This window comes from Physella acuta, unplaced genomic scaffold (genome assembly GCF_028476545.2).
Source record: "Physella acuta isolate Inbredline_101_S28 unplaced genomic scaffold, ASM2847654v3 ptg000516l, whole genome shotgun sequence".
NCBI lineage: Eukaryota > Metazoa > Mollusca > Gastropoda > Physidae > Physella > Physella acuta.
In genome coordinates this window covers 554,337-570,811 of record NW_026732035.1, presented here as the reverse complement: position 1 = coordinate 570,811, position 16,475 = coordinate 554,337, and the positions used below count along the sequence as shown (strand labels likewise).

Genomic DNA, 16,475 nt, shown 5'->3' with positions numbered 1-16,475 from the left:
GTCTTAATCATACTCGTCACAAATGCGAGAAAAGACAATCCATGCTTAACATGCTACCTAAAATTGCATTTATGCATAGCGCTAAATAATAGAAATCATAAAAGGAAATGTAGTGTGATTGTTCACAGGGGTCGGCGTGGTGTTCGAGTCGATAAAGCTCATGGTTGGTAAACCGTAAAGTCTCGAGTTCGACCCCTCGGGCAGATGAGGCTCGTTAGCTGGGACAGCCACTCTTCTAGGAGAGACAACTCCAAAATCAAACAATTGCTGCCTTGTAGTTTGTTCTTGGTTGGACAAAGGCTATGGAAGCAAATCTAAAAAGAAAAGGAGGCTGAAATCAGAGTCAATGGCGCATAACCAGTTGACACGTAACACTTAATTGTGCTGGTGGGGATCCTTTCCAACACTAAATTAAGACTGAAGAAGAAGATGAAGTAACAGTTCACAAAAACTAAAATCAATTTTAAATTTATTTTATTTTTTATGCAGAACAAAAAAATATCTTTAGACATAAAAACATTAAAACGATTTAGAAATGGCATTAATCTCAATTTATAAAACAGAATACAATACATGGTAATTAACAATAAAAAAATATATTGTCATTATCTATACAATAAACTAATTTCTAATAAAATGTGTACATTTTTTAAACTTATATTTAAAAACCACAGAAACATATACCCCCCTCATGGTAAATGTGTTGATCAATTACTTATTGAGTAACTGCCCAGCCCAATCACTAACCACAGAAACATCAGACCCCTCCCCCCCCCAATTACTTATTGAGTAACTGTCCAGCCCAATCACTGACCACAGAAACATCAGACCCCTCCCCCCCCAATTACTTATTGAGTAACTGTCCAGCCCAATCACTGACCACAGAAACATCAGACCCCTCCCCCTGGACAGTACAGCTGTACACTGCTACTTTATTAGACTGAGAGGTCAGCTTGACCTTTGCAGGACCCAACTGGCTCAGCTTTGCCAACAGATCATTGACTTCCTGCTGGGTCGGTGGCTGAAAAAGTAGGAGCATTTTTATAGTGAAACAAACCGGAAAGAAGACAACTTTAATGAAAACCTCTTGTAAGCCTTTCTTGCTTAATTAAAATTAGAAATCTTGTTAGCCAGGGAGAGATATACATTTTTGAACTAAATTAATTGTTGTGAACATGATTCCCATTGATAACAAAAAACATGGTGGTTATTTGTTTCGAGGCCTCGCTTCAAGATATTAAAATACCAAGAATATCCAAAATGCTGCAATTATAAATTTATTACTAATAATACAATCAAATTAAGTATAGGTATGCCCAGGCTATTAATATTATATTAATATTGTAACTACCTTTATGACAACTTCTTACGTATTCTAATAAATAATGACAAACTGTGCGCTTCTTTTAAAATAATCACAATTAAACGGAGCTAGCCTGCATCTTGTAGTCTATCCTTATCATTGTTTACGATTTTAAAATAGCGTAAATATAGTGGAAGTAGCTTATCTAATTATTTATTTTTTTACCTTTTTGATAAAAATAGTAATATTTGGTTTGAAATATACTGCAAGAATATATATGTATGAAAATGAGAACTTGGCGACATACTTACAAACCCTATAATATCATAATATGAAATGTCTACACTAATCAGTGAAGATACTTAAATATAATGGATGATAAATATTTTCATCATGTTTGCTGTAGCATTTAAATACAAGAAAAAAAATTATTTTAACAACAAATGTTTACTTTTTATATTGCTTTAAACCACTAGAGAAAACCCTAGAATAAATGTAAATTTTCAACTTACTTGAACTTTCTGCAATGGCAAGGTGATGAAAACATTAGAAATTTTGGCTGATTTTTTTACCAACACAATACATTGATCCCAGTTTTGCTGGGAGAGACTTTTGGAAATCTGAATATTTAAGAAAAAATTATTTGTAAATTAAAAATACACAGAAGTCCTGGTAGTTGATCCACAGTGCTTGTACTACTATAGAAATAAAGCCAATAAATGTATCCAAAATCTAGGTTCTAGAAAAATCCGAGATGGAAAACTCACCTGCCGAGGAGTGAGGTCTAGTTCATCAATGTGTACAGTGGTCACATGTTGGTCAACTTCTGTTCCATTCTTGATCATCTGTTGGTTCAACACATGTAAACAATCATCTTCAATACTAAAATCTGGCCACAACAAGAGAGGCAAGGACTAAAACCTATCATCTAGCGAGAGCTACAAACAAATTTCTGTCAGCTCAACTTAAATGCTGCAGTGAGTCGATGTACTACCCCGACAGATTTGATTTTGCTGCACAAACTTGCCTGACTGGCAGATTTTGCTGTATGAACTACCCCAACAGATTTTGCTGCACAAACTTGCCTGACTGATATATTTTGCTGTATGAATTTGCCTGACTGACATATTTTGCTGTATAAACTTGCATGACTGTCATATTTTGCTGTATGAACTTGCCTGATGTAGCATCCTGTTACTCCTCTTGTTCCTCAAATCTGTCACCCTGTACTCCAACTTCTCTGTACAGTTGTGGACCTCATCCCTGACATATTTAGGTAGCAGCTCCAGCTGGTGGCACTACATGGGGGTACAACACATTCTTTTACTACATGTTCATATCATATCACCAATAGTGTAACCAAATCCTAATTTGGAACTTTTTTTTTTCAAATCAACAAAGCATAATAAAACTAAACAAACAATAACCACTTAATGTCATTTAAAACAAAAGGTTCTTGTGAGGCAACACTTGTGACTTTGAGTTAGATAAAATATTTAAGTATATCAAACGAGAAACTAATCGCTGTGCTCCATGTGTTCTCTGGTTTTACTCTGGTTTTACTGGTACCAGCCATCCCACTTGTACCGATGTGTACAGATAAACAGAACTGACCTTCTTCAGTCCTGTGATCAGGTTTTTTAAACTGTCCTCAAGGTCACAGGTTTTGTTCAACAGGTGATCAAGAGTGTCAAGAAATCCAGCCACCACATCCTTCACCTGTTATAAAAACATTTTTTTGTTATATAAAAACTGTAAGACATTTTTAAAACAAGAAATTAATAAAATTAATAACCGTACATTTCATCATATGTATAAGTTGGAAAATAATAGTGTAATTAGATTTAATTCATCCAATTTTAAAATGACAGTAATGTTATAGTTTGAATTTATGTAATTTGTATCAAATTTTTAAAATTACATTCAAGTGAAATAGTGTAACATGTATCTGCTTGAAGTATATCTACTTTTTACAAACCTTTTTAGTGTCTTCCAGAGCTTTTATGAATTTTGTTTCAGGTTTAGGCCCTGCCACACCATGTTCAAGTTTTTCAAGTCTGGCATCCACACACAGATCAGCCTGGACAATGGGACATTAGGGTCATTAGGGTAAATAATTGGGCATGGTTATTAGAGTAACAATTCCACGACTACACTAAAACAGTGACACTGCTATCAGCCTAAATTTTTAACACAGTTACTAATTAAAACAAAAAAGAAAAGAATTTAGAATTGACTAGCCATCAAATGAAGGCAACAAACACATTACAACCAAGCTAAATTTTAAATACTGTATTTTTTCTATCTCCTTTTTAGAAAATAGTCAAACTCAAGAAATCTATTATTGCTAGCAAATTTTGATATTGAATAGATCTATACAAATAAAATGAATAAGGAAATACTTTATTGATGGCTTTTTGCAGGTTTTTTAATTCCATCTCACTCATGACACGCTTGTCTAGTAGATTTGCAAGCACAACAGCCATTGATCTGGCAACTTGTCCATTTACATGAGCCTTTAAAAATTTAAATTTACAAAAACTGAATTCATATTGGAAAAAAAAAACACACATAACTTTGTCTTAGTTGGATGTTATTTAATTCGTAGCACAAGTTAGAATGAAAATTTGCCTAGTCAAACCAACACCAATATCCTAAAACACCAAGAAAATTTACCTAGTCAAACCAACACCAATATCCTAAAACACCAAGAATTTTGTAACTGACCTGCTCAGCTTCTGGACCTGTGACGGCTGTGATTCTCTTGGTGTTCTGTGACTTGGTTGACACATGTGTTATACAAAAGTTTTCTAGGTCAGATGTGTTACAAGCATGCCTGAAATTTTTTTTTAATTAAAAAAAAAAACAACTGAATTTGTTACATCTTGTGGGTTGTGGCATTTAGACTTAACAAAATTACGGAAAATAAAAAACATCATTCTTTTAAAAAATTAATTGAACTTTAAATCTGATAGAATTAACATTATTAAATATGCTAAAAAAAAGGAAAAAAATTGTGAATATGGGATACAATTTTATGAAATTTATTAATAATCACAAAATATTAAGAGCAAAAATTTTAAACATTTAAATAGTCCCCTGGTAGTTTTTAAAATCAGACCAACAATTGGTCAAGATCCAGGTAATCTTAAAAACCAACACTGGTAAAATCAACATACGTGTGTGAGTAAAGTGATGTGCATTAGTCTATGGTAACAGCACATGTCAAGTCATATTTGCGTAAATGAACCTGACTATGATAACTACAATGAGATTATATTAAATTACATCAAGGGAAATGACTTACGTTCCTCCACAAAGCTCTACGGAGATCACATGACTTGAGCCCTCTGGTCCAATAGAAATCACTGAGACACTCTCAGGATATTCCTAAAGATCAAAGTAAACATTCAAGTCTTTAAAAAGGGGAGGAAATGATGTAGGGAAGAGCTCAGGATATTCCTAGAGATCAAAGTAAACATTCAAGTCTTTAAAAAGGGGAGGAAATGATGTAGGGAAGAGCTCAGGATATTCCTAGAGATCAAAGTAAACATTCAAGTCTTTAAAAAGGGGAGGAAATGATGTAGGGAAGAGCTCAGGATATTCCTAGAGATCAAAGTAAACATTCAAGTCTTTAAAAAGGGGAAGAAATGATGTAGGGAAGAGCTCAGGATATTCCTAGAGATCAAAGTAAACATTCAAGTCTTTAAAAAGGGGAAGAAATGATGTAGGGAAGAGCTCAGGATATTCCTAGAGATCAAAGTAAACATTCAAGTCTTTAAAAAGGGGAAGAAATGATGTAGGGAAGAGCTCAGGATATTCCTAGAGATCAAAGTAAACATTCAAGTCTTTAAAAAGGGGAAGAAATGATGTAGGGAAGAGCTCAGGATATTCCTAGAGATCAAAGTAAACATGCAAGTCTTTAAAAAGGGGAGGAAATGATGTAGGGAAGAGCTCTGGATATTCCTAGAGATCAAAGTAAACATTCAAGTCTTTAAAAAGGGGAAGAAATGATGTAGGGAAGAGCTCAGGATATTCCTAGAGATCAAAGTAAACATTCAAGTCTTTAAAAAGGGGAGGAAATGATGTAGGGAAGAGCTCAGGATATTCCTAGAGATCAAAGTAAACATTCAAGTCTTTAAAAAGGGGAAGAAATGATGTAGGGAAGAGCTCAGGATATTCCTAGAGATCAAAGTAAACATTCAAGTCTTTAAAAAGGGGAGGAAATGATGTAGGGAAGAGCTCAGGATATTCCTAGAGATCAAAGTAAACATTCAAGTCTTTAAAAAGGGGAAGAAATGATGTAGGGAAGAGCTCAGGATATTCCTAGAGATCAAAGTAAACATTCAAGTCTTTAAAAAGGGGAGGAAATGATGATCTTTGAAGGTAAGAGCTTAATTAGATAACCTGCTAAATTTATAGTTTTAATTACATTTTAAATCAAAACAAATAAAAAAAACAAACAATAGAAATACTGACCTCATTAGGTAACTTCTTTAAACCTGGCAACTGAAGAGCTTCATCAAGGGACATCACTCTCCTAGAGACTGGGTACTCTTGTTTGATAATCTTTTGTACAGTTGTCTCCACTTGCTCAACAAAGCTTGACTCAAATGGTGTCTAGATTAAGGTAATCATGAGATCAGGGCAGATTTGGTTCAAGTTGGGGGTGGGGTGGTTACAATAACAGTAGAAAAAATGTCCATATATAGTCATTTATTAGATCAGGTTCAAAGAGGAGAGTGGCAATGTTAGTAGAAAAATGCCCCGTCACTTTACTAAAATAAACCAGCAAACCAACTTCTAATAACCCTTACTTGTGGTAATAAATGTTCTGAGGGTGAATGTTAAGACAGCTATTTATCATCCAGCAAATTACACAATTTACTCTTTTTAACAAAATAAGCCGTTTCAACAATAAATTGTTTTTTTGGACATATAAAGCCCATTTTGATGAAGAAATATGGCCTCTAACAATACAAGTCTGGATTTTTGAAGTTAGCACTTTATAATGTGTGTGAACAATTCACACAGTGTCTTGATTTTGGATCAAGGTAAACTGATGAACTTACTAGTGCCAAAAAGTCAAAGGTCAGCTTGTCAGCCATGACACTTGACCCCTGCTGTTGTGTTGTGGGAAGAACCTGGGCCAGTGCAGCCTGTAGGAGGTGTGTGGCTGTGTGGTTTCTCATGCAGCCTTCTCGTGTGTCCTGGTGGGGAACATAATATTTTTAGCAATCAGTGTCTTAGGCCACACAGTTGCTTCCATTAACAATGCAGCAAATGTTAATTCATTGCCAGATAAATTTGTTTTAAATATGACTAAAATGTAATTACTATGGAGAAAGTTTTAAGTATGTGTTTTTGTACCTGGAAGATACTTGGTTCAACTTTTTGCCCAGTGGTAAAACTGCCGTTGGTCATGTGACCATAGTGAACAATATAGCCTCGTCTGTTCTGGACGTTAGACACTTCAAATGTGCCTGTCTAGATTAGATTAGCAGGTGTTAAACCTCTTGTTAAACCTGGCATGAGGTTCAAAGGTGGGATGAAACAACATAATTTGATGATAGAGATACATAAAAATAGAGAGGAATTTTTCTGAGGTTATACAAAAAATTGTTTTATTAAAGCAGTAGCTAACCTCAGACAGCAGCTGTCCTACATCAGAATCCTGACCCCCGGCCTCAGCGTAGAAACACGTCCGGTCAAGAATAACTGCCCCATTCTCCCCCTCTCCCAGGGAATCTGTCACACCTGCGGTGGTGCTCAGACCCAGGACATGACAGGCGCAAACTCCACTCACAGAGAAATCTAAACAAGAGATTTGATACTCAATACATGGTGGGTGGTAGGGGTTTAGTCAAGGTTAAACTAGATGAGGTTTCAATGAATAGTAAATACAAAATCATAACTCTCTTTATAATAATTATAGCAACGTCTCCTAAATTTAAAAATAATTTTAAAATTTCTTTACTGCCAAATGAAATCTTATCAATACCCTATGGGTATAAACTTCCAACAAACCATAAACTCCATCCCCCAGTGAAATATATTTATACTTGAAGCCATCATCTGTTGTAGGGACTCCCAGAGACACCATCTGGTCCAGTAGGGTGGCAGCACTGTCTACTGGTGAGGTCAAAGGTGAAGGTGAGGACTGTGGCTGTGACCCATAAAAGAAATTATTTGTAATTTTATTAACATAGGATTATTTTGTTTCATAGCCAACAGTGTATTAAAAGTATAGAATTTTTTTTTATTTCTAAGCAAAAATTATACTTGAATGCTTTTTTTTAAAGATACCATTTCATATCAATGGGAAAGCTGAAGTAGAGTTCATCTGGCTCTTTGACTTTTGCATTTGCAGGGATGGTGTGGTCAGCACTATGTCCAGCTATCTTTACTTTGCCTATCAGAGCTGGGTGTATTCAGGGACATTGTATGACCTTAAGTCAGTGAACTGAACTCAAGAACTCCAGTAACCATGCATCATAAAACACCATCTGTTTTCAAGTGCCAGCAAATATATACCTCCAAAATGTATACTCTACTCTGGGAATTTTTTCTTCCTCTGCTGTGTTTAATCAAAACATATGCTCATCAAACTTAAACTAAATATTCCCTGAAAATTACTGAATTCAGAATCACAAAAAAAATGAGTCAACATTTACTGAGATGAGAGACCATAAAATTCTGTGGTTGTAGTTACTCACCACCTTCTGCTTGAACTTGTCGTAGCCGTCCAGGTCCAAACTGAGGTCATTGAGTGCAGCAAGTTCACTGATGACTTCTATAGAAATGTTGCTGCCATACAGGCCCCTCTCTAGTGCAACCATCTCCTCAACTGGTTCAACAATATCAAGCTCAGTTAGCTTGTGACTAAACAACCCTTTGGTCAACCACTTCTTCAGTTAGTTTGTGATAAAACATTCAACAACTTTTCTAACAATAACTTCTTCAGCTAATTTGTGATAAAACCATCATTATTTGAACTTATTATTCAGGCAGTTTCAATAAAAAATTAAATCAAACATCTAAATGAAAAAAAAAATGTCTTTAATTTAACTGAGACATGTTTGATCATGTGACTGCTGACATTGAGACAAGTTTGGTCATGTGACTGCTGACATTGAGACAAGTTTGGTCATGTGACTGCTGACATTGAGACAAATTTGGTCATGTGACTGCTGACATTGAGACAAGTTTGGTCATGTGACTGCTGACATTGAGACAAGTTTGGTCATGTGACTGCTGACAAAGCAAACACTGATCATCCCTGTTGGTTTACCTGTAATGTGTTTTATACCGCCAGACTGAGCCAGCATTTTGTTGAAACTTTTGAGTGCTTGTTCCCTGTACCTGTCATGGTGCTGTATGGTTGCCCTTAGAATATCACAGATCTAAAGGTGAAATAAAACTGTGTTAAACCATGACGTTGCTCTTATAATATCACAGATCTAAAGGTGAAATAAAACTGTGTTAAACCATGACGTTGCCCTTATAATATCACAGATCTAAAGGTAAAATAAAATTATATTAAACGGTGACTATAGTTGACTTATAATATCACAGATCTAAAAGTAAAATGGTAAACCATGATTTGATCATCAACTTCATCAATGTAGACGTATTGAATCCCTATCTTACTGAAACAATGATCTAGATCAGCAGAAGGGAGATAAACTTAGCGCAAGAAAAGATGATGATCACTGATTTTGTTATAGTGGATCTAAGACTATGGTTGTATTCCTACCTAATGCCTTTTGGCATGCATTAATTCAAATTAAGATAACTTACCTACACAACAGTCTAGAAAATGTTACAATGTCTTTTTAATTGCTTAGTTATCATTGTTTTGTCAGATAAGTAATGACATTGGTATAATCATTATTGAGATTCGAATATTTTAAAGATTCAGAAATTGTCACTACCTGTTTTTCATTGAGCCTCAACTCCGGATATACTGGTCCCTGAAATTTAATAAAATAAAAATGTTAGATACTTTATCAAATAATGTAAGTAAAAAATGTGAGGATAATGTTACACAGCACTGAGCCTAAAGGAAGTTAAGTAGTAACATATTTATGAGGCTGTATAAAAGCAGTTTAATTAGTTACAAATGAACCAGTCTATACACCACCAACACGACTTACCAGTGAATGTGCCATGTTACACATTAACTATACACCACCAACACAACTTACCAGTGAATGTACCATGTTACACATTAACTATACACCACCAACACGACTTACCAGTGAATGTATTATGTTACACATTAACTATACACCACAAACACGACTTACCTGTGACTGTACCATGTTACACATTAACTATACACCACAAACACGACTTACCAGTGACTATCATGTTACACATCTATATATATAATTCTCTTCTGGGATCAGTTAGAAAACAAGCTGCAAGCGCGCCTTTGCAGTCCCCTCTCTTCCTCTCTATCACTACCACCCCCACCCCACCCCCACATGATCTGGTGAGCGGTGTTCACTCTGTTTACATTTTACAATCACAGAGACGGGTTTGGTGACGGCTATTAGGGGCAGATAATTTAGTTTGAAACGATTTTAAACTTAGAGGAGGTAACTAAGAGGAGGCTGCTTTCATGTGGGGGGGGGGGGGGGGTTAGTGTTTTTAAGCAAATATTTTCAATGGCAGCATTGGTACTGTCGAATTCACAAATTATAAATTACTGAAAAGTAGAAAAAAAAACCAACTAAATAGCGGCGTATGATACGCAGCGGGTCGGCTCGTTAACTATACACCACCAACACAACTTACCAGTGACTGTACCATATTACACATAAACCAAACTATACACCACCAACACGACTTACCAGTGACTGTACCATGTTACACATGAACCAAACTATACACCACAAACACGACTTACCAGTGACTGCACCACAAGTGACACCAGAGATGGTAGGACAGCGTGTGGATCAATGCGGAAAGTCTCGCGGCATATGTGAATACATTTATGGATGATACCACGCAGCTTGTGCCTGCAAAGTACCAACATTTATAACATAGCATACTCACGTATGTACTTTTTATAACATAGCACACTAAGGTATGTACTTTTTAAACATGGTGATTAACGGGTAAAAAAAAGTTCATTTGTTGATTTGGACTAGTTGCACAAAATCTTTTAATGTTTAACAAGGCATGTAGCCTACAATAAAGTAACAAAACTGAAGTTTAAGTAGAACATTTTTAGGATCTGACAAGATTACATGTGGGACTCTACTCCACCTACTGATTGTTAGATCTTAGTAGGAAACTACCTCAGCTGGTTGGTTCCTGGGGATGTGTACTAGCTAGAGTAAAGCTTCTTAAGTTCTGAGATTTGTAGAATATTTGTAGTTTCAGCTACCAATGAAGAAGGTTAGGTACTGAATTACATGAGTTAGCTACCAATAGAGAAACTGGGTAAACTGATTAGGAACTTTACCCTATCCTGATAGAAACAGTAAACTTATTAGATACTTTACCCTAGGTTGTCGTGGCTGGGGAGCAGTCCATCACTGATAGCAACAGTAAACATTCTGGCGTGGTCAGCCAACACACGGTACCCTATGTTAAGGTCATCTTGCTTGCTGCAGTAGGGGGTGCACCCAGAGGTCTAGACAGAGAAACACAAGACCTATCAGTCAAGCTGAGGGGAAACACAAGACCTATCAGTCAAGGGGAGAGGATCTAAATGTCAGAGGTCTGGACAGAGAAACACAAGACCTATCAGTCAAGCTGAGGGGTTCTAAATGTTGATATTTTTATCAGTCACGCAGAGAAATCTAAAAGTTGATATTTTTATCAGTCAAGCTAAGCAGATCCAAACAATATTTTTTAAATTAATTGTTTCAATGTGGACGCCTATGAGCTGATACATCAGTGGTCTAAACATAGGTAGCAACAGCAGACATTAAATCTCAGTTGCATAAACTACTAGATAACAAATTTACAACATTGCATGAAGAATAAAAAAAAAAGCATGGAGAATATTTCAAGGCTTTTAATAAAAGAATTAATGGCATGATAAAGTTTTACCTTCTGTATATAATCAAGTAGTGGTGTAAAAAGATCAGTGGCGTAGTTATCTGTGGTGCCATTTAAAACTGCTGTCATTCTCTCCAGACCCATGCCTGTGTCGACATGACATTTGGGTAATGGTTTGAGAGACTGGTCTTTTAACCTGGAAATTCATGTATGAATTAAAACATTTTTAACTGTCCTTTATTAGTCGCAGAAAGCTTTTGTCACTATGGTGAATGGCATTAATAATAAGAATTTTGTTTATAAATTAAAAAGAGTTGATGAAATCAAGGTTTTCCTACATCTATTTAGATATCCTGAAAACATTCTGAATGAACTAAGAGCTAGTCAAATAAACACTGAGTCTTTTAGTAAACACAAAAAAAAAATGAAAACTATGCAATGAAATAAAAATGAGACTAAATTAATCAATGTGAATCTTAGATAACAGAGGAATGAGCTACTGATATTAAGATATTAACACAACAAAACTGAAACTTAAATAACTAAAAAAGTGTGACCAAGATAACACAGCACAGACCTAACATAACAGAAGACACAGACCTAACACAACAGAAGACACAGACTAAGACAACAGAAGCTACCTGTTGTACTACATGAAGACACAGACCTAACATAACAAAAGACACAGACCTAAGACAACATAAACTACCTGTTGTACTGCATGAAGACACAGACCTAACATAACAAAAGACAGACCTAACACAACATAAGACAAGACCTAACACTACATGAAGACAAGACCTAAGACAACATAAACTACCTGTTGTACTGCATGAAGACAAGGTTCCAGATCTCCACAACACTGGCTGACCCTGTGTTGACCTCATGGGCCGCGTCCCTACTGCCAACATGGTCATAATGGATCTCAGTGCAAGGGCCGCAGGGGCCAGTAACTCCCATGTCCCAGAAGTTTTCTTTGGGTCCAAATGGAAGAACACGCTCCTTTGGAACACTGAGAAAGTTGATTCTTTTAATAATATTAAAATTAACTTCAAAAGGGATGGATGCTTTAAAACAAAAAAAAAGACTTTTGTAGATGGGTGTGGACTGGGAGAGGGGTGTGGACGTCCACATGTTGAATTTTACACCTAAAAACTTACATCTAAAATTTTAAAAATTAAAAAGATGAATTAAAAAACTGCATATAAAATCTATGAATTAAATCAGCTATTCTCTTTCAGTAAAAAAGACAATTTTTGAATCTTAGAACATTAAATTCATTACTTTTTCCAGACTTTTTTAAAAGCCAGCCCAAAAACAAATGGTTTTCCAGACTTATAAAAGTCTAACATTTACTTTTCTAGACATTTTCCAGACTTAGCACAAATGCTGACCGCATTGAGTAATGTTTGGTATAAAACGAAAAATGAAGTAAACATACATGCACATGCTATAATTATTAAGATTATAAGACATCTACGTGTGCAGAAAAAATCCTATTAAATAAAAAAATAATTGTTTAAAATACTTTGCAGTTTTTGTTTAATATGGCAAAAAAAAATTTGAATAAACATAGGGCCTAATTTATTATTAAGTGGTACAAAATATAGGCCTATTATTCTTTTTATATAGTGTAAGATGTGTTAGAATAATTTTGCATTAATTAAAAATTCCAAATTTTTATGGACGTCATAAACTGGATGACCCCTAACTGGCGCATTAAAATCCTTACCCTAAAGATAGCCAAATATTCCTGCAGTCTGTATCGGCTGGTACATTCATGGCATCATCACCAGAGAAATATGTGAAGTACAGCCTGTTCAGTGGGACTTTGTATTCTTGGGTTAACAGCTGATAGGCCATAGCACAAGCTTCTTCCTAATGGGGTATAAAAGAAATTGTCTTCTATTAGTTCATCTAATGCATACAAAGTTTCATTTGACAGGTAAGAATATTTAAGTATTTTTTACTTAATTCAGATTTTTAAGGCTTAATTAATATAATATAATAAAAAAACTCACAGCTAACATTCATTTAAGTTAAAAAATAGAACCAAATTATACTAATTTACAAATCTTTTAATTCTTGTTTAACATGCTCATTCAAAAACTGCAAAGAATTATTTTTAAACTTGAAAATAACATAGAACCACTGGACCTGACCTTAAAGTAATCACCAAACGACCAGTTGCCAAGCATCTCAAAAAATGTGTGGTGTGTCATGTCCTGCCCCACATCATCCAGGTCGTTGTGTTTGCCCCCCACACGGATACACTTCTGGCTGTTTGCAGCTCGGCTTAAGCTGAAGAACTTGCTACTTGGGTCACACTCTCCTAAAAAAATTGGCTTGAACTGTTCCACACAGTGTCAGACATTACAATTAGAGATGTGATGACAATTTAATTGGTAAATAAAAAAAAAATAAAAAAAATTAAGATTTTAATAGGCCTACATTTGTTTAATAATTTTGATTTGACCAATGTTTTAAGTTTTAATGTCATCTTTCTGCCTAACCTGGTTCATCCCAGAGTTGGTGAAGTATGTTCCATCCCCTTTTTTTGGGATAACTGTGGATGAAGGAACAGATTCATGTCCCCTGCTTTTAAAATACTCAACAAATGTAGCTCTAACGGAGTGTGAACTCCAAGAAGCATGGCGGTATACACAGAAGTAATGAGTCTGAAGTTTGAAGCTGAAATAAATTAAAAGGGATACATATTAATATATAATAAAGTATTTGTAATGTTACTCCTATTATATAATAATTAGTAATCAGATTAGGCTTACACAACAATACATATTTATTCAACTGATTAGTTTATTTTTGTTAAAGTCAAGGCATGAGACACAACACTAAGTGTGCATGGCATGTGGTCTAACCTATTTAAATGAGATTTTTTATTTTATTGTTTTGAGTTTAACTCAATGCAACAAGCCAGCCAGTTGGTTGAGGCCACACTGGGGGTTCATTATCTGATTCTGATGATAGGGATACAAAGGGTCGACTCAAAAAATTGTCTGAAGGCTGTATATTACTTGTCTGCATAATACATAGGCCTACTGCACTGAATGCAGGTGGTGGCACAGGGAAGAAAGTTGCAATAAGACTAAGACTTAGACTTAGTACTAGATCTAAGTAATTAGAGGAATGGTAGACGATACCGATGTCTGATAATAGACTCTTCCAAAAAAAGGTGTGTTAGGTTGTTAGTAAGTATTGACAGTATTGTAATCTCATCTAGTTTTATGGTTAGAAATTAGAGTTATGGCTTATATTTATCGTAATAGTAGGACTAGGACTAGGTTTGGGCCCTTGAGGTTAAATTAATGGTTAAGGTTAGGTATAGGTAGGTTAGCATTGACATTTATATTAATTTATAAGTAACAACTTAACAAGTAACATTATCAAGATTGTCAAGCCAAGTGTGTATTTACTATTTAGTTAACTACCAGTAACCCAGTAACCGGAGAGTAACCTAACACCACTATTTTTAATTTTAAGATGATTCTTCTAGATTCTACTATCGGTAACTATCGGACACTGGTATAAAAAATCCACAAATAAGTGTAGTATTTATTTACGAAGTGACTACGCGTCTCGCAAAGCGTGGCCCCTAAAGAATATACTACGCGTCTCGCAGGTTTGATTTGCCAACTTATAATTAAAAATGCTTACTTTTGACTTCTCTATCACATCCGCTGTGGTTGAGTCAGCAGTGTGCCAGCTGTAGGCTAAGTTCATAGACCCCGTGTTCAGAGTTCGAACCTGGGGTTTACTCTGCCGGTTCTTTTTTTTTTTACATTTTTTTTTTCATATTGAAAATATGACGTAGACTATGATTCTATTTTTTTTTAAATAAAATTTCCAAACATCGTCACTGGCGTGATTGCTTGCCTTACGTTTACTATCCCGTGAGTGGAAAATCCCACCACGGCCCACGGTCGGCGAGGTCACTGAGTTCAGCAGGCCTAAAGCATACGTCATAGACGTTCACACGAGATCGTCTGTCTTCACTTCTCTCTTCCTCCCACCCCCCTCCCCACTCAAGCAAATTGAATTTTTTTTTTAAGTTCACGTAGGATAAATAATATAGACTTTAGATCTACTATCACGCATGCTAGATAGCTAGGCCTAAAGGTTAAAGGACAGTTTGATTTAGCTAGGTTGCTGCTAGATCTAGGACGCACACTGTACTGTTTTTTTTACAAGTACTAGACTCTTAGGTGTTGAAATAATATAGAGATCTAAATACACTTAAACTCGATCTAGATCTATGTCAACATTAAATTCAAATTGTTACCACGAAAAAAAATCGGGCAGTCCTGATAATATCTGTTTTTTTTAGATCGCGTGCCACCTAGGGCAAAGATTAAGCGTAACGCGGAGCAAACTGCGCAAAGGCGGCCTTACGCGTAATGCGGAGCGAACCGCGCAAATGCGGCCATTTATTTAGGCCTAAGTAATAGTATTTACTATTTACTTACTATTTTTGTAGTAAGTAGATCTACTAGTACTAGGCCCCTACTTACTACTGTTTAACTAGGATCTTCTATATTCTATAATGATAATCTAATCTAGATCTATGTCGGATGTCTTATGTCCTATGTTGTTGTTTGTTTCTGTGAGTTGGAATGAGTTTGTTGACACTTTGATTTGAAGTATTTTCATTTTGAAGATCATCATCAGTTCATCAGTGTTCAGTGTTGGCTGTAGAATTTTTTATATTTATGTAACATGTTTGCTTATTTAAGAAATGAAACTTAAAGCTAATCCAACGTACATTTTAAAAATAAGTCCATGCATAGTTAAGCAGTATAGGCCTGTCAACATAAAGCGTTACATCAGTGTGTTTTGACATTCAAAGGATGGAGGCTGCCATTTTGATAAACTTTAATATTAGAGTAGCTTCCCCTTTTTCTTAAAACGTCTAGATCTGATAATGATCTCAACAAATGAGATTCTTGTATAGATTCTAGATTAGATATTAATTTATAAAATAAATATGTGAATAAAATATTAGAGGCTCAGCCAGAATGGTTGGGTTTATAACTGGACACACTTGGCTTAAATTAGTAGAAAAATAGGGCTACTGTTTAATCTCAATATTTTTTTTTTTTTTGTTATTTAAACTGTATGACTTTCCTATGGCGAATTG

At 35.3% G+C, this 16,475-nt stretch overlaps 1 protein-coding gene across 1 annotated transcript; it reads right to left on the bottom strand.

The window, feature by feature from the left end:
• Window positions 1-844: 844 nt before the first annotated feature.
• LOC131944969 (alanine--tRNA ligase, cytoplasmic-like) lies at window positions 845-16,204 on the bottom strand. The gene is made up of 25 exons (XM_059305891.1): window positions 16,101-16,204; window positions 13,834-14,011; window positions 13,483-13,671; window positions 13,053-13,198; window positions 12,141-12,332; window positions 11,372-11,516; window positions 10,819-10,949; window positions 10,218-10,329; window positions 9,238-9,276; window positions 8,595-8,706; window positions 8,020-8,150; window positions 7,331-7,469; window positions 6,948-7,117; window positions 6,674-6,790; window positions 6,376-6,513; window positions 5,783-5,923; window positions 4,611-4,693; window positions 4,031-4,139; window positions 3,706-3,819; window positions 3,282-3,383; window positions 2,918-3,022; window positions 2,482-2,601; window positions 2,071-2,148; window positions 1,816-1,923; window positions 845-1,021 (listed from the first exon to the last, which is right to left on the bottom strand). Exons 1-25 carry the CDS (start codon window positions 16,148-16,150, stop codon window positions 845-847), a joined length of 3,126 nt encoding a protein of 1,041 aa, XP_059161874.1. The 5' UTR covers window positions 16,151-16,204.
• Window positions 16,205-16,475: the final 271 nt, after the last annotated feature.

What these genes read in the sequence shown, in the direction of transcription:
- LOC131944969 (XM_059305891.1), bottom strand. Translation starts at nt 16,150, where the DNA reads ATGTTGACAGGCCTATACTGCTTAACTATGCATGGACTTATTTTTAAA. An exon ending in TGAGGCTCAATGAAAAACAG is followed by an intron (nt 8,707 to 9,237) that starts GTAGTGACAATT and finishes TTTCACCTTTAG; the next exon opens with ATCTGTGATATTCTAAGGGC. An exon ending in CAGGTCCAGAAGCTGAGCAG is followed by an intron (nt 3,820 to 4,030) that starts GTCAGTTACAAA and finishes AAATTTTTAAAG; the next exon opens with GCTCATGTAAATGGACAAGT.